We start from the raw sequence: 19,808 nt of genomic DNA on the forward strand, positions 1-19,808 counted from the left end.
GATTATACTACATTAGAGACGAGGGCGTATGAAATCAGCTAATTTGATAATTCATATGTCGAAGCAAGCTAATTCAACTAGCGAGACTACTATCGTCCCACTTGAATGAAAGGCTTCAAAGAGTTGAAGAGAATAATTCTATTGTTGCTCATACCTATTGTAGGTTACTTAGGATCAAAACAAACAGTTTGTTGAAATTCTGAGAAAAGGTGGATTCTAAAATTTTCCTATTGGAATGGTTGGAATCCATGCCCTACAAGCAAGCTTTGGATAAGTGCCAACTCAAGAAATGGCTTAAAGTCATGAAATCTAGAATGGACTCCATGTCTGTAAAGATGTGTTAGTCCATGATAGACTTACAAATAGGGTCAAACCTATTAGATGCGTAAGCTTATTCGGATTCTTCTAGTGATAGCTGATTTCGATTACGAAGTTTAGCATTGGATATCAAAATCACCTTCTTAAAATGTTCTTGATGGAGGATATGTATATGATACAACCTAAGAATTTTGAAATCCAGAAATCATAGAAAGTTTTGCGAACTTCAGAAATTCATTTATGGATTGAAGTAAGCATCAGGGAGTTGGAACATTCGTTTCGATTAGGCAATCAAACAGTTTGATTTCCTCAAAGAACGATAAGGAATCTTGTAGAGATAAGAAGTTTAGTGGGAGCAATTGGTCTTCTTAGTCTTGTATGTAGATGACATACAGTTCATATGAAATGACATATCAATGCTTGAATCAGTCAAGCAATGGTTAAGAAGTTGTTTCCATATGAAAGACTTAGGAGATGTTGAGTACATATTGGGAATCAAGATCCACAAAGTGAATCTTGAAGAATGATTGGACAACATCGAGAGACTTATGTTGATAAGGATCTTGACAAGTTCATGAAGCAAGACTTTAAAAGAGGATATCTTCCCATGTTTCATGGTGTTACGCTCAGTAAAACTCAGTGCTTTTAAAAGCTAATAGAGTTGAGTTGTATGTATATTATGCCTCATGCTTTTGAAAAAGGGTCCATTATATGTTCCATGATATGTACATAGTAAGATGTTACATATGACTTGTGCATGTGTAGCAGTTTCAAGTAAATTCAGAATAAGCATACTAAAAGTTGCTAAGAGCAAATCCTTGAGTACTTGAGAAGGACTAAAGGAATTTCTCTAGTTTATGGTGTTAAAAGTGAATAAATTGTCAAAAGTTATACGGATGCAAGTTTTCTAAACAGGCAAGATGACTTTAGATGTTGATCTAAATATATTTTGTGTCTGTATGGAGAAGTACAGTAAGCTTGAAGAGTTCAAAGCAGAATACTGTCGCATACTCAGTGTCAGAATATGTGTAATTAGCTACAGTAAGAGTAGTTAAGGAGAAAGTTTGGATCAAATTGTCATGTGACTAAAAGGATACCTTTGCCAAAACGAAGGAGCCCGGGTCACATCACAAATCCAAACAAATAGATATGAGATGTCACCTTATTTATGAAATCAATGACAAGCGGGATGTCGTAATCTGCAAAGTTTTATTGTGAGTGAGAAATCACTAAACCCCTTCCATAAACTAAGATATGAGAGTCATATTAAAGACTTGGATTGAAGCAAGTTATGTAATTTAAGTTGTGTATGTTTTGAGAAAACATATTACATAAGTAATGCATTAATTTGCAAAATTATGTTTAAACAAAAATTATTATCTCTCTTATTTAATTATGGTTTTGGAAATTAAATAAAATGTCCAAAATAATTATGAATTGATGGGCTCATCAGGTTGATGACCTGGTGAATGAAACCCCACAGGTGAACAAAATTCATGTATTATTTAAGTTCCTAGTTCAAAATCATTAAAGTGGACATAAATGATTTCAATAATCGGACTAGCATGTAAGATTGATTGGATAGCGCAGTTTCATGGGCTATAGGGGCATAGTGATGCTCGGTCAATCACTTGAATATGCATGTATGATGCATGATCGAACTTATGACCTACTTTGAAGTTCAAGTACAGAGCTTCCGGATATATTAGTGGATTCCTTTGACATGAGTGGAACATTGATTTCATTCAATGGATGTTATGACTGTGGTACACTCAAACGTCTACCCGTAACTGGAGATTATAAAGGGTGTTTCCTTGTTGAGTGGAACATTGATTTCAAAAGTTGAGTGGGAGCCTTGTTGCCACAAGATTGGATTGAGTCTACCTATTAAATTAGGGAATGTGTCATGGCCACTTGAAGAGGGAGAATTCAGAAAATACGTGGTTGCGTTCAAATGTATTACTCAGTAATCATTTGGTTTTGTAATTCTAACTCAGATTTCAAGAAACGATTTGTAGATTAATATGATCTCGACATGTGATGCAATCATATTATCAAATCGACACATATTGACTTAAGGAATTTGAATATTGCACACTTGTCTCAGACAAGTGGGAGATTGAAGGATTTATGTCTTCGTCGTGTGCAATTACTAGATATATAAATGGATCAAATTATGGAGATAATTAAGTTCGGACATTTGGGTCGCCGTTTTATCATAGCTAGAGGTACTAACGATCTTTGGGCTAGTAAATTAGCCCAAAGCCCAATTGGACGGATCCTATAAGGTCACACAAAGGGCCTAGATCGAGCACGAGAGGACGAGGCCCATGATGGGCCTCATCCCCTAGTATGGCCGGCCACATGGAATGGATTAGAGGGTTTTGGGCTTCCTAACCCTAGTCTAGTTATAATGTGATTATAAATAGACTAGGTGCCTAGGGTTTGCATGTAACAATAATTTAGTGATAAGTTTGATCAAACCCAAATTAGCAAACACGAGACCAAGCCTCTCAAACTCTCCTCTCTCTCACAACACTCTCTCCTCCCTCGGCGCCAGTGTGGTGTTTTGTGGTGGTGGTGGTTCGTGGTGGTCAGTTAGTCCATTAAAGGTGGTGATCGCGGTTTTCCCTTTCACTTGACTAATCTAGTATTGGTGGACAACTCATTCAAAGCTCGTGGACTAAGTAGAGGAGCAACGCTTGGGGTTCTATTCTCTCCTTGATTTGTCAATCATTTGCTACGTGGAATTCACGCTTCAAAGGTATGATTATGTGTCTTGTGTGTTATGCATGTGATCTTGGGATTAGGTACTTGATTGAATATGATTCATGATTTTCCGCTGCGTAGTACCTATAAACTCCTACATGAATTTCCTTCCGTTTTAAATAATAAACAAATTAGAATTGTATAGAATGAGCGGGATCCTTATATATCATATAACTAATATATAAAGCTAAACTTTTAGCCTGGTCATGAGGTAGCGACACTTGGCGTTTTAACTTTTCGCCAAGTGTCACGCCATGTTGAATAGATTTAAATAGATTTCATAAGATAAAAAAGTTATTTTTTATTCAAATTGAATTACAATTTTATTCAAAAAAAGTTATTATTCGATTATAATTCTCAAATATTATTATATGAATTTATTTTTTTATATTATAATATTTTTGGAGCAAATGAAGTAGTTCAAAGCGTAAAACATAAATTTATAACTAGAGTTGTTCATGGTCGGAACGACCCGCTAAGCCTGCCCAACCCGGCTCGTAAAAAGGGCAGGCTTGGACAACCTTTTTGAAAAAATTGGATATTTTGGCGGGCTAGGCTCGACCCGTTAATATAAATGGACGGGTATGGACAAGAAAATATGTATCGTGGGCTAGCCCGCCTGGCCCGTTAATAATAATAATAATAATTATTATTATTATTATTATTATATTTAGTTAGTTAATTATGAGTTTATGACATACTTTGTGTTTTTAGAAAATAAATACAAAGAGACTATTGAACTATAAGCTTTTATTAGTTATAATTATTTATATTAATTTTATATTTTTCCATTAACACTCATTAAATAAGTTTTTTCTTTCATATATTTATAACATATGTCATAATTTCAATTTTTTTTAAAAAAATTCTATTATCATTTGTGAACAAAAAATTATAAGACAACTCTACCAAAATAATTTTAGCACAGGTAAATAATAAAAAAGATTAATTAGTGTTATACAAAAGTAAAACAAAGATTTAAGGACTGTTAGCCCGCAGGCAAGCCCGACTCGTTTAATAAGCCGGAATGGGCAATGTATCAAGCCTGCATATAAGGGTTCGGATTTGCTACATAAAGGCCGTTGGACAAAAAAAATAAGCATAAACCTGGCCTACTACCCGCCCATGCTCGCTAATGATCACCTCTATTTATAATATATACTAATCGGTTAAAATAATATACTTTGCAATCTAATAGAATTTTATTACTATGTAAACCTGTCAATTAGGGTCGGGTCATGAGTCATTTCGCATTGTGTCACTAGGTTACGAGTCAAGAAATGTTCAACCCTTACCCAAAGTTTTGGGTTCGGTCAACCCAACGGGCTTTGAACATTTAATTTATTTTTTGCTAATTTTTTTACTTTTTAATGTATTAATCGAACATTTCCACCAACATTATATTAGTCATTACATGCCTACTAGATAACAATCGTCACAAAAGCACATCAATTCCTAAATAATTTTGTATCAATGATATATTTAAAATTTGATATATAGATTAAAAATTTATCTTAAAGTTCAATAAACAACTCGGGCATCGCACGAGGCACAAAACTAGTATATATATGTATACCAAGTACTTCTCCATTGTATAACCTTGAATTAGTTTACATTATTTCTAAATTAGAAATAATCATTATAGCAATTCATTAATCCATCCACGGCTGCTATAATTGCTTTCTTCAGTCTTATTTGGTCTTAAAGACAATAAGACATGTGACATAATTAAAAGCATAAATAATCCAATGACTATAAACAGAGGCCTAACCAAACAAGTAATGAAGTTCTAATGCACATGTGGCCGGTTGGACAAGCGAGCTAAAATATTGATTCGACATAAAGAAGCATTCTTGTGTTACTTTAGAGCATATGTCATCTCCACTTATGCTCCACATATAATTATTCTTTGTTAAAATAATGATCGATATTTTTTCGTATAGAGCCACGGATGAAAATAATATTGATGGGATTTAAACTTTAATATAATTTTTTGTTTATTTTTGTTCTTCACCCGATTCATTTTTTGAATTAATCCAAATTTGAGGATCATTTATGAGTGGTTAGTTTTATTTCCATCCAATTTTTGTTGTAGACGATCCAACACGCAATCCTCCCTATAGTGCAGTCTCAATCACCACTGCACCAACAATCAATTGGTAACTGTAATTTATTATATAGACAGGATCACAAGAGTAATATCTATTAGAGAAGATATTATTGCGTCAGTTTGGACTAATGAAATGTTTTCATCAGTCCGGACTAGCGAAATGCGGATTTTGATATCCTCAATTAGCTGGATGATATCCTCTAATGGCTGGATGGTATCCTCTACTGACCGGATGATATTCTTTATCGGTTATATGATATATATATATATATCATAGCTGGATCATATCATATAGCCAATAGAAGATATCATCCAGCCATGATATCATATAGCCAATAAATGATATTATCCGGCCAATAAAGAATATAGACACAATCATAAATGATATCATCCAGCCAATGAATGAAGGATATCATAGCAGCCAATGAAGAATATCGTAGACACAATCATAAATGATATCATATAGCCAATAGAGAACATCATCTAACCATGATATCATATATCTAATAGAGGATATCATTCCGCCACTAGATATATCATCCAGCCAATAAAGGATATCATATGGCTAATTGAGGATATCATCTAGCCAGTAGAGGATATCATCCAGCTAATAGAAGATATGATCCAACAAATTGAGGATATCAAAATCCGCATTTCGTCAGTCCATATGTCATACTAAGTATTTATTTATAGCATATGTATCCCCACTTATACTCCACAACATATAATTATTCTTTGTTAAAAGATCGATTCATTATCATTTTATAGCTATAGACAGAGATAATATAAACAAAATTTAATCTTTAATTAATTTAATCTATAATTTTAAACAGTATTCCTTAAATCAAAAGTTGCCAATTATGGGTCTGTTCTCATACGTTTATTTTTAGTTCAGTTCAGTTCAGCTCTAATTAGTTTAGTTCAGCTCTAATCAGTTCAGTTCAGTTCAGTTTATATCTAATGATATTGCTAATGATATAAAGCCAAATTTCATTCTTTTAAGCTCTTATTACAACAACAACAACAACAAAAACAACAACAACAACAACAACAACAACAATAATAATAATAATAATAATAATAATAAATAAATAATAATAATTAATAATAACATTGTATTAATTAGAATAATAAAGAGAGTGGTATACAGTTGGGGGGTTTGGCTCTGTTTAATTTCGTTCCAGCTTTTTCTTTCTTTTTTTTTTATTTTCTTTTTAATGTGATAATTTTTTACAAAGTGTTTTGTGTTCTTTTGTTATAATAATATTTTATTTTTTTAATTAAATAGTATATGTTTTTAAAATGTTTTGGGGTTTCATGTTTTTAATATATTTTCCATAAATATTTTATTTATATAGTATATTTTTCTTAAATATTAATATGTATATTTGTATATACACATATGTATAATAATAAATAATCAAAGATCACTAATCCGTAGTTAAAAATCACTAATTAATAAGTTCAATTCAATTCAGCTCAGTTGAATTCAGTCAATAAAAACAGGCCCCACGTTACATATGTCATATACTCATATAGTCATATGTTACCTTTGTCTTTATTTTCCTTTCTAAAACAAAAGTTATCCTTTGATGAGTACCCAAACAATTGTGTGAACACGTTAATGCTAAGACGGCACGAAACTTTTTCAAACATTGTTAGGAACTACAAGCAAAGATAACGCATGTTAGCATGGTAAAGGTATATTACAAGGATTTTATAATATAGATTAATTAATGGAAATAGGCTTAATTATAGCCAAAGCCAAATAATATCTCTTACGTTGATAAAACTAAAATAATTTTGTGCTATTAACGTGATACTTCTTAACAAAATTAATTTTGGCGATGTTCTCTTTAACATTATTTATACTATTAAGCCCCTGTTCTCTTCACCTTTAAAAAAATAATATTAAGTAAAAATAATTTCAGTTCAGTAAAAATAAGTTTAGTTCAGTAAAATTAATTTCAGTTCAATAAAAATAAGTTCAGTTTAGTAAAATTCAGTTTTCTTAAATAAGAATTATAATAGAAAATCAGTAAAAATAATTTCAGCTTAGCAAAAATAATTTCAATTTAGTAAAATTAATTTAAGTTCAGTAAAAATAATTTAAGTTCAGCAAACATAATTTTGTTTCAGTAAAAATAATTTCAATTCATCACAAATAAGGAGAAGAGAACGGGGCCTAAATCTAATATTCTAATATGAGTACTTTGCAAGACTATTCGTCAAATGAACACGAGTATCATTTTAAGTTTTGGTTGATAGCTTGGTTGTTCGATTTTTTTTTTTTTTTTTTTTTTGGTCCTTGATAATATGCATTGAAGTATTACTCCTTTTGTTTGATTTTTAAATTATGTCATATTCCCTTTTACAATAATTACATGATTAAGTGAAATTGTACTCCCTCCGTCCCCAAAATTTCGATTCTTTTGACCTAATTTTAGTTCTAAAATAATCGATCTATTTGTATTAAAATACCCACCAATTTACAACAATATTTGTGAAAATTAGCTTCTCCATATAAAATTTTATTTTTTTTCATGTATTTTTAATACTTTATCCCTCTACTTTTTTACAAATTCCGTGTAAATTTATCTTTCCAATATGTTTTTTTATTTCTTTTTATTTAAGTTTTTTAATAACCGCGAAATCAACCAAAAAGGGTCGAAATTTTGGGGACGGAGGGAGTAATTTTTTTCGATCTATATCAATACTACAATAGCATAGATCATAATAATTACAAAACAACTAAGGGTCTGTTCACTTTACTGAGCTGAACTGAACTGGACTGATTGGAGCTGAACTGAATTAAACTGAACTTAATAGAGCTGAAATGAATATTTTATGAGAGAAGGAAATTAGGAGCTGAACTGAATTGAACTGATTGGAGCTGAAGTGAACTGAACAGAAATTAAGTTGAAGTGAACAGGCCCTAAATCTAAACACATATATATAGTGATATTTGTTAAATTAACGCCTAATTACTTCAATGATTTTTTAGAATCAAAACTTAATTGTTTACGGAGTACAAGTTACAACGCAGCCTTACTTTAAATGGTTTCCTGCATGTAACTATCCACTGACAAGAAAGAGTGTTAGAAACAAGGTATCTGTCTGAAACTAGCTACTTCGTATATCGTTTGCCATTAGTTTAAATTTTAATTGCATGCATGGTTTTAAAAGATGCTCGACTTATTTAGTAATTTAGTTGATTATTAACAAAGGAATGAGTTGGCTATGACAATGTTCAAGGGCTACTCTTACCCTTACCCTTACACCATCCACCTTCCTCATCTTCCAAGATTCTCTCTTTTGTCATAATGCCCCTTTCACCAATTTACTTGTATCTCTTTCTTTGTACCGAAACAAAATACTATTCTCTTCCCTTTGAAATTGTCCCATTGATTGAAGCGGCTTGATTAGTACGAAGTACATTCATTAGTTTTGGTTGGATGAAATTTATTGAAGGAGAAAATTGGTTAAGTAATTAGCATGTGTAAGTAAGACCGTATAAAGGCGAGAGACTAATGAGAGTAAACTATGACCCTTGACCATAGTCAATTAGACTAATGAGAGTAAACTATGACCCTTGACCATAGTCAATTATATATGGGATAGATTTAAAGGGACAATGTACATTGAAATTGTAACAACACAATAATAGTAGAGAGATGTTCTCCCACATACGGAGAATTTTGTATTAAAGTAATTATTGTATCGAAATTGTAACAATTTCCCTAGTGGGTATTGATCTAACCTCATGAGTCATGATTGTGAGATACAATCCTTACCTCTATTGCTTGGTGCCATTGTCAACAAATGACCCTCGGTTTACTTAACGAGTGATGTGTGTATAATTCAAAACCTTAAAAACACATCTACTAGGTTTTGTACAAAGTAATATATACTAGTATATTAAAATTAAAAAAGCATTCCTAATTAAACATATGAGCCACCAAGCTAAGCTTGATCTACGGGAATACATTGTACCTTTTAACCTTGAGATTGAGATTCAATCCTCACTAGAGACACTTTGAGGATGGGGATCCTTTACCCTCCCCCTTGTTTGATACGCAAATATTAGATCAAAAGCGAAGCTTGGTTTAGTGGGAAGATTTGCATCTCACAACCAATACGAGGTTTTGGGATCAAATCTCACTGGAGGTACTTTAAAAGTGGGGATTCCCTTACCCTCCCCCTCCACTCCCAAAGTGCTTAGCCCGCTAACCTGGGGCAAGAGGATTTGTGAAAGGTTCCGGCCTGATAAATCTCTTCTCCTTACTAACAAAAAAAAAAAAAAAAAAAAAAAGAAAAAGATAAACTTATGAGCCATGTGTTGCCAAGAGTGAGGAATAGCTCAAGTGATTAGCTCTCCTTCTGGTTCCAAGAAATCTTGAGATCGATTCTCATTACTCGCCCTTGTGATTCTCTAAACACCAATTGTTAGTATGCTACTTTTAATTCTTTAAACAAAAAATTTTGCATGCACCCGGTTTACAATAATTTATTGTAAATCGGGTGCTGCCACACGTGCCGTTTTTTTTTAAAAAAAAAATTATAAAAGACGCGAAAACTGAGAACAATGGAGGAGAAAGAAACTAAGAAAACGCAACAATGGAGGAGAGAGAAAATGCAACAATAGAGGAGAGAGAAAAATTGATTACCTTAGGGATTCGATAAATTCGATCATCAATAGAGGATTCATCAGCAAACTTCAATTCATCAAATTGCAGTAATTTGATCCACAATTTTCTACAACAATAGAGGCAAATTCAAACACCATAAGGTGATTTCGACCTAAATCGCACAATAATAGAAGATGAAACAGAGAATTTTGTAGAAGATAACATCGAAACTACTTGAATTGATGATGAACACAGAGAAGCACCATTAATGAACGAGGATAGAGAAAGTATAAGCATGAATCAGGACACTAGAGGTAATCAAATTGACAATGCAGAAGAAAATCAAGTGGTTTCTTGTAAGTCAATTGATTCAAATTCAGCACAAACATCCAAATCAAATGAAACTGAAGGTCATTTCGATACAATCAACCTTGGAAAGAAATTGAATTTTGAAGTTAATGTGCTAAATTTTGTTACTCTTTGTGTGAACGAATGTTACCCTTTTTATGCATAAAGGTGACCCTTTGAACACACAAAATGTTACCCTTTTGTAAACTCACATGTTACCTTTTTGTTATAAAATGTACAGTCAACCTTGTAATTATTATGCAAAGGTGACCTTTTTTATGCATAAAGGTGACCCTTTTTATGCATAAAAGTGACCCATATAAAATATAGTATTTCTTTAAACATAATTATATGCTGCTACTGCTTATCTGATATGACAGTGTTAAATCACATATGCAAATCCAATTGATGCTTCTGGTTTAGATCTGAGAAGATCATTTGTTGGTGTGATAAGACAAAATTTTAAAAAAATCTTGGAATTGTATGAAAAGCATGCAGCTGTACTCGGGTTTTCAATTAGAAAACATACAACTAGATACTTCACAAAGACAAAGATAGTAAGTGAAAAATATCATGTGTGTTCTGCTGAAGGAAAGAGAAATTCAGGTGACAAGAAAACAAAATTGGTTGAAAAGATTGATGAAGAGAATGTAAATGTGAAAGTGATAGGCTAAAGTCGTATCACCCAATCAAAAGTATTACCTAAAATCACTAACTAAATATAGATAGGGAAGTAGGGTCGAATCCACAGGGAAACTGGTCTTTCTATTCCTAATTAATTAAAGCAATCTAAATTATTAAGTAACAAATTATTATTATCGAAGGGAAACTAAACTACGAAAATTAAGGGTAAAGAGAAATCAATGAATAAAGGACCTAGGGCATAGGTTCACCAATAAATAAGATTCCAGGGTAAAACATGAAAATCAATCATCAATGCATCAATTAACCAGATCATAAAGGGCTTTCGCTACGTATTACAATCACAGAATTAATCTACCGGTATTAAATCTCATCTCTCGAATCTCGACTTAACCATTTACAAATTAATCTGCCTATTGAAACTAAGCCTAAATATTAATTCCCATCTCTCGAATCTCGAATTAATATTGCTAAACTCATACATAATAGACCTACGCAAATCTAGTTGCATAGCATTAAATCAATCAATAGGAAATTAATATGGCATTGACAATCAACAACAATAAATTATCCCTTCACATTATTTATGGATCCCCACAAACCGTAGAAAGAAAACTACTCACACATAATTAAAACTAAACTAATCAAAGCGATTAAAGAAAGCATGATAAAAAGCAAGAATTAAGATAAAGAGAATAATAGTATTAAAGCAGTAGGAAAACAAAATAATAAATCTGATATAAAAAGTAGAAAAGAAAAGAAAACTAAACTAAAAGAAAAGAAAACTAAAAACTACCTAATGAAAGCTTACCTACATAACTACTACTACTCCCTTTTTATAAGGAAAAAGAATCTGTTTAAGAAACAACTAAGAAAGATAACCCTAGCTTAACTCAAACTATGATAAAGCTGCCAAAATTAATCTAGGAATCAAAGTCCCAAAATCAGCTCAGCAATCATGCGCATTCCGTGGCCCAAAATGATGCTTGATTGATTGGGCCCGGCAGACATTACGCCCAACAATCAATCTTGTGGCTTTCTTGAGCTGCTCTTTTGGGATTGGGCTCCTCAAGCTTGGACCCAATTTTCTTCCTTGTTTGGTCCGTAATAATAAGTTGTAGAATGTTGGACCTCTTCAAATATCGAGCCCTTAATCACCGGATTAAATTTCTCTAACTCGGGCCACTCGGCCTTAGGCTTAAAATATACAGTCATAAAATATGATCCGACTCTAATATCTTTGCAGTGGTTCAAATAGCTCAGGAATTGTCATGAATCTGCAAATTTCTACAAAATAATACAAACTCTACAAAAACACTAGAAAACGTATATTAGTAATAAAAATAGCTCCGCAGAGCTCATATAAGCAAAAATATGACCGTGGGACGAAGAATAAATATATGTATAAAATAGACTCATCAGAAAGCAAGAAAGCAAAGACAAGTAGCCATCACACGATCTGATTGTAAGGCAAGAATAAGAGCAAAACTTAATAAAGAAAGACACGTTAAGGTGGTGTCACATGTAATACAACATAGCCACGAACTAGCAAGGTCATAGTGGCATTACTTGCATCGTTCTAAAAGAAAAATGACAAAAGAAAAAGTTGAAGCAATCAAAACAATGAAATCTTCAGGTTTGACTACAATGGACAGTTACAATTACATGGCTACTGAAGCTGGAGGAGAATTGAATATAGGGCACAGTGTTATAGATCACCTAAATTTCTGTTCAAGGTTAAGAATGGAGCAAATTCAGGCTGGAGATGCTCAAACTTTAGTGAACCTTTTAAATCAAGAACAATCAGAGGATCCAAACTTCTTTTTTAGAGTGAAGTTTGACAAGAAGGAAGAATTTCCAATATATTTTGGAGTGATTTGATGATGCGAGAAGACTATAGAATATATGGAGATATTCTTGTCTTTGATACAACATATAGAACCAACCGGTATAATCTTATATGAGCTCCATTTGTTGGCATAAACAATCACTGGCATAATTGTATGTTTGCATGTGCTTTTATTGGGGATGAAAAAACTGAATCGTTTGTGTAGCTACTAGAAACCTTCTTGAAAGCTATGGAGGGTAAAACACCAACTTCAATATTCACTGACAAGGACCAAGCAATGGCAAATGTAATTGAGCGGGTAATAAGTTTATATTTACTGCATAAAGTGACCCTAAGTAATAAGTTACACTTTTTATTGTATAAAGTAACCCTTTTTACTGCATAAAGTGACCCTTTTTAATGCATAAGTGACCCTCTTATTTTGAATGTAGGTGCTTCCCAATACAAGGCATAGACTTTGTATCTGGCATTTGGAACAAAATGCAATAACCAGATATGGAGCTCTTAAAAAAGACAAAGAGTTCAAGTATGCATTCAACCAGTGCTTAAAGTGGTGTGTGACAGAACAAGAATTTGAAGAAAAGTGGCAGTCAATGATGCAGAAATATAACTTGACAGTACATTCTTGGTACAAAAGAGTGTACGAATTGAAAGAGAAATGGTGTCCTGCCCTTAGTAGAGATATCTTTTCAGCAGGAATCTTGTCATCACAAAGGAGTGAAAGCACTAATCATGCTATAGGATTCAAAGAAAGTAAAGCAACTACCTTGACAGAATTTTATACCATATTTAAAAAGACAACCAATCGTTGGAGAAGCACAGAGAAATATGATGAGTTTAACTGTAGTAAGTCAATAGCATTCTTCATTGCCACTGTCTGGAATGCTAAAGCATGCTGCATAGGTAAAAAGTTCACTCAAAAGTTCATAAATAACACATAATATGTAACAGCTTAAATCTAGCTCATGATTTTGGTGAACAGGTATTCACTTTGTCACTCTTTAGAGACTTTAAAGAGGAGTTTGGATACTCTATGGCAACAACTGTTTAAATGATAGGGACAATTGAAAAATGCATACTTTATCAAGTAACCCTAGATGACAAGCCATGGTCTGCACATCAAGTAAACTATATACAAGAGAGCCAAAGTGTATGGTGTACTTGCAAAAATTTTAAAGCATTTGGATGGTTATGTTATCATTACATCAAAATTCTACACCTACATTCAGTAACAAGAATACCAGACAAGCATGTTACAAAAATATGGACTAAGTTTGCAAAAACAGAGACATGGAATAGGTTGAAGAGTCAGGATCCTACACAGCCATATATACCATGGAGACAAACAATGATGAGAAAATACTACAATCTAATCTTAAAAAGTCAAGAAAATGAAGAGACAAAAGCATTTATGGAAGAAAGCTTTAGAAATAGTCTAAAAATGGTGGAAGACTTACTTACTATTGCTGCTCAGAGAGAACAAGGTGCAGAAGCTGCTTCTGACATTCCTGATATGGCAGACATCACTCAGAGCAATGATGTTTCTTCGGCATCCAGTACAAGCACAAGTGCACCAATAATACTTGATCCTAAAAGAGCTGTAACAAAAGGAAGAAGCAAGAGAGCAAAATGAGGACTTGAAAAAGGCAAGAGAAAAAAGAAACAGCACTGCCACCTCCTCATTCAAAATTTATATCAAAGACACCAAACATACGACTCTTTTAGAAAAATTTATTACTTGCCTTAGAACATTTTTTTTATCAATGTTATATTACTTTGTATTATTAAGCTTTTTCTTTTTTTTTTTAATTTTACTCTATGACTAGTTTGATTAAAATTTGAATGATACTCTTATTACTTAATTAGCATATGTTTAGTTTCCCTTTTTACCCACAAAAGTGACCCATTTTAAGTGCATAAAGTGACCCTTTTTAATGCATAAAGTTACCCACTTACTTTGAATGTAGGTGCTTCCAAATAAAAGGCATAGACATTCAGCAGTTACCCTTTCTACCCATAAAAGCGACCCTTTTTAGTGCATAAAGTGACCATTTTTAATGCAAAATGTTACCTTTTTAGGTGCTTCCAAATACAAGGCATAGACATTCAATTTTCCCTAGAATTAAACAGTTACCCTTTTTACCCACAAAATTTACCTTATTCATGCATATACGTTACCCTTTTCATGCATATACGTTACCCTTTTATTAACTAAAGTGACCCATAAAAAAAACTGAATTGAACCTTTTACCTGTATGAAGTAACTTATTTTACCTGCATCAAGTGACCTTTTTTAAGTGCAGGTTTGTCCCTTTTAATGCATAAATGCACAATTAAAAAGAAATATATGTACAAAATAAAATTTCAAATTACTTAATGTATGAATATACATTCAGTTTTCAAAACAAAGCATCCAAAAAATACATTCAATTTTCAAAAAAAAAACCCACCAAACACTATACCATAGAAGATTTAATTACATCATTGCACTTGATGTATGCACATACATTAAGTTTTCAAAAAATACTTCTACACCTAATCACTAAAAAGTCATTTCACTCTTTAGAAGGAATGTACTTCTTTGTTTGCTTTTTTTCCCTTTTATCTTTGGGCTTTTCTTCTTCTGCCTCTGCCTTTGCTTGTTTTTCTGCTTTCATTTTTCTTTCCTCAGCTTCTTTTTTCTTCTTCTCAGCAATTGCAACCTTTAATCTTACTTCAATTTCCTGGGCATAAGCATCATCTTTCTTCCTCTCATTGAACTTGGATAATTCTGACAAGACATCATCCCTCGATTCATTATATCACACAATACAAGTGTGGTACAGATCTCTCCACGCAGAAATTTTCTTCCAGCAACCTCACAACAGAGATAAAAAAAAACTTATCAATATAAAATTAATAAAACAACATAAAGGGAAAAACAAAAGACAAATAGATGAAGAATTACTGTTTTGAGATTATTTAATTTGAATGGTTCAACAACAAAATGGAGCATGTGATACATGACAAAGACCCCACAGTCCAAATTGTCAACCTTATCCTTTATCCATTCCAACTCAACAATTTCAAAGCGATAAGAAGGTATCTGAGAACTCTTTGGATGATTTCTTTTGCTAAGAAAAGCACCAAATTGATCACATTGATAAAAAAAAATATAAAAGTTTAGATTACATTGAATACAAAAAAAAAAGGTTACACTCTAAAGTAAAAGTAACCATTGTAACTGCAAAAAGTGACACTTTTAACTAAAAAAGGTTACCCTTTTAGCCAGAAACATACCACTTGAGCAGACAAATCTTTAAAGTAGTCAAGACTAGAATTCGAATCATGCCAAATAATAATAGATCAACTCTTTTGAATGATCAACAACAAACAAAACGTAGTGATTCTCAATAAGAATAGGAATATAGATATGAAACAGAAAAATTAAAAGTGATTTAGACAAAGCATTTCACGGACATAACTCTTTTAAGGGTATTATATGAAAGGAATAGTGTCCTTCGAACAAGTGTATTATTCCGATAGAGGGTTCGGAATTATTAGAAAGCTAATTATTCAGTGACGTCAAGTGATCGGAATGCCTGGGTGGAGGCTGCTTCCGATCAGTAATATTAATGTATAATTAATATTACAGCTTAATCTTGACTGAACCCTTCGGGTCACACCCAAGCAACTATCGAACCGAAACGACAAATTAATTTTGAAGGAATTAATGAGTCGACCGAGTAATTAATATTTAGACGTCGAAAATTCGAGCTTGGAGCTAGGGGTGAAAGTAGTTTGGATAAAAACCGAAAACTGATCCAAACCGAACCGAATTAGAAATTTGGTTCGGTTTTTTCGATTTTCGGTTCCAAAAAACTGAAATCGAATTATTTCGGTTTGGGGTCCCAAAAAACAGAAAACCGAAATGTTTAAGCCTATAGTGATTTCCAGCCCAATTCCCCTACATATATATAGCAAACCCTAATTTCCTCCTTCATCTTTTCTGACTTGCGCCTAAAACCCTTATCCTCCAGAATATTCCTCCACCTTCATTCCGCAGTTCCTCACCAAAACCCTTATCCTCCCTTATCACCTCACTCAAACACTCACTTCGGCCACCGTATCTCACCACCACCTTCCTTCAGTTTCGGTGTTTTGTGTTCATACTCCACTACTCCCTCATATTCGGTGTTCGTACTCCCTTAAATCCGCGACGTGCCACCACCTTCTGTCGCCACAACCTCTCTCAGTCACTCAAAGGTAAGAATTCTTATTTACTCCTCTTTTCCTACTTCTCTTCCAATTTTATTGGTGAATTTGTTGTTTTGTTCTGTTTGAATTGGGAATTTGAAGTTCTATTATGTTCGAATTGAGAATTTGATGTAGTATAATGATGTTTTGTTCTGTTATGTTCAAATTGGTGAGTACTTATGTTAGTTTTGATAGATTGATTGGTTTATGAGCCTTAATTTTGTAGTATAATGATTTATTTTCTGTTTTTTGTTGGTTGTTTTGTTCTGTTATGTGCGACTGTTGAAATTGATTAATTGATAGCGTTGGATTATTTTCTTTTAGTTTTGACAGCAATGATTCATATATTTCACTATTTTGCAATCCCTAATCTGTGATTCCATTCAAATTTCTATTGCCTGCCAAGTGCCAACTGTTTGTTAAAATGCCCTGTGTGACTGTTGAAATGTTAACTTGCTAACTTAATGGTGGTTTACTGGTTTATGCATATTTGATGTTGTTTAAAACTTGAAATGTTGGTTTATGCTGGTTGCCCTATTGGTTCTATATATTAGTTTCTGTGTTGATATGCTGGTTTTTTCTGTCTTAAATCAGCATGTCCACAAATATGGGTGACGTTGAAGGAGGTGCTCCTAATGAAACAGAGGAGCATCAATCCGATAATGGTAAATCCAAACCAAAAAGGAAGAGAATGAAGGATCACTCTGAAGTTTGGGAGCATTTTATCAAAGAAGAAACACCCACTGGAATGGAAGCACGTTGCAAATATTCTGGTATGAGATACAAGTGTGGTACAAAGAGAAATGGCACTAGTCCGTTGTGGGCTCACATAAATAGATGTCGTAAGTACCCCTATAATACTCCTAAAGATTCAAAACAAAGCTTGTTGTCTTTCAAAAGTAAAGTTGAAAGTGGTGGTACTAGTGGGTTGTCTTATGTGAAATATGATCCGGTTTTAATTAGAAAAGCTTTATCTTTCATGGTTATAGTTGATGAATTACCTTTTAAGTTTGTTGAGGGAGTGGGTTTTAAACAAATTTGTAATGTTATTGAGCCTAGATTTCATGTTCCTTCAAGAATTACCGTGGCTAGAGATTGTTATGAAACCTTTTTAACTGAAAAAAAAAGCTGAAAATGGTATTAAAAAAGTATAATTCAAGGGTTTCTTTAACAACTGATACATGGAAATCTATTCAGCAAATTAATTATATGTGCTTGACTGTTCACTTTATTGATAATGAATGGAAATTGCAAAAAAGATTTCTGAATTTTTGTCCTATATCAAGTCATAAGGGTGAGGAAATCGGGAAAGAAATTGAGAAATGTTTGTTGGATTGGGAGCTTGAAAAAGTATTTTGCATAACTGTTGACAATGCTAGCTCAAACGATACTGCAATAGGATATATGAGAAGGAAAATAAATGGTTGGAAAACCGGGGTTCTTAAGGGTCGGTTCCTTCATATGCGTTGTGTTGCACATATTGTGAATTTGGTTGTTTCTGATGGCTTGAAAATTGTTAATGAGTCTATTACTCGAGTGAGACATGCTGTTAGATTCATCAAACAATCCCTTACTAGGTTGTCAAAGTTTAAAAAATGTGTTTTAGATGAAAAAATTAGCTCTAGGAAGTTGTTGTGTCTTGATGTGCCTACTAGGTGGAACTCCACCTATTTAATGTTGGATGCTGCTTTAGATCTTGAGTTTGCTTTTGAGAGGTATTCTGAGGAAGACCCTCATTATGTGATTGAATTAAATGAGAGGGAAGGGAAGGGTTGCCCTAATTCTGAGGATTGGGAAAACAGTGAGAAGGTTTTCTAAATTTTTACAAGCCTTTTATGATCTTACCTTGCGTGTCTCTGGTTCTTTGCATGTGACTTCTAATTTATTTTTTCATGAATTGGTGAGTGTTGTTGTACTTTTGAAAGATTTGATTACAAATGAGGATCCGGAGATGTGTCTTATGGCTAGTAAAATGAAGGACAAATATGACAAATATTGGGGTGATCCGGAGAAAATGAACATGCTGATTTTTATTACTGCTATGCTTGATCCTCGTTACAAGTTAGATTATGTTGAGTGGATGATATCTGAAATTTATGATTCTTTGATTGCATTTGTTATGGTGAATAATTTGAAAGAGGCTTTGAATACTTTGTATAAGGAGTATCGTGTTTATTCTAGTGATGTGATTAGGGAGGATGTGACATCAAGTAAGGATGATTCCCAATTTTTTCCCAAACACAAGAAGATTGAGGCTTTGAAAAGTAAGTATAAGAAACACAAGTGTGAAAAAGATGGAGATGCAAAAATTGAGTTAGAAAAGTATTTGGATGTGGAAACGGAGGAGGAATCTGAAAATTTTGATATTTTAGGGTGGTGGAAGTTTAATAGTGCTAGGTTTCCTACGATGGGGAAAATGGCGTGTGATATACTTGATGTCCCTATCTCAACAGTAGCCTCTGAGAGTGCATTCAGCACTGCTGGTAGGGTTCCGGACCCATTTAGGAGCTCCTTAACTCCGAGGGTCATTGAAGGACTTGTTTGTGCTCAAAATTGGCTACGTTCTTCTCCATTTCCTAATGTAGAAGAGTGTTTACAGGAAGTTGAAGACCTTGAAGAAGGTAATATAAAACAATAATTATCATATTTTATTTTTTTTCATTATGTCATATATATTATGTAACTTGTTTATTTTTTGAATGTTAGACTTGAAGAATATGACATTTAATGGTCCAAACCCAAACTTGGTTGAGCTTAATTGAATGCTTGAAGAGTAAGCTGCCAAGGTTGAAGCTGCCATGTTGAAAGAAGCTGCTGCCAGACTTGAATGAATCTGCTATCATGTTGTTTTTAGCTGCTGCTTGTTGATTTTTATCTACCATGTGGATTGTCATTTTATTTTTAAGAC

The 19,808-nt window shown here is 33.1% G+C and overlaps 2 protein-coding genes across 2 annotated transcripts; both read left to right on the forward strand.

Annotated features, from left to right (window-relative positions):
• The first annotated feature begins 18,034 nt into the window (after positions 1–18,034).
• Positions 18,035–18,718, forward strand: LOC145575584 (zinc finger BED domain-containing protein RICESLEEPER 2-like). Its single transcript, XM_081633430.1, has one exon. It carries the CDS (start codon positions 18,035–18,037, stop codon positions 18,716–18,718), a length of 684 nt encoding a protein of 227 aa, XP_081489556.1.
• A 154-nt stretch (positions 18,719–18,872) lies between these two features.
• On the forward strand, positions 18,873–19,662 carry LOC145575585 (zinc finger BED domain-containing protein RICESLEEPER 2-like). The gene is made up of 2 exons (XM_081633431.1): positions 18,873–19,521; positions 19,607–19,662. The coding sequence occupies exons 1-2, from the start codon at positions 18,873–18,875 to the stop codon at positions 19,660–19,662; spliced, it is 705 nt and encodes a 234-aa protein (XP_081489557.1).
• The last annotated feature ends 146 nt before the right edge of the window (positions 19,663–19,808 follow it).

This window comes from Chenopodium album, chromosome 13 (genome assembly GCF_948465745.1).
Source record: "Chenopodium album chromosome 13, dcCheAlbu1.1, whole genome shotgun sequence".
Taxonomy (NCBI): Eukaryota; Viridiplantae; Streptophyta; class Magnoliopsida; order Caryophyllales; family Amaranthaceae; genus Chenopodium; species Chenopodium album.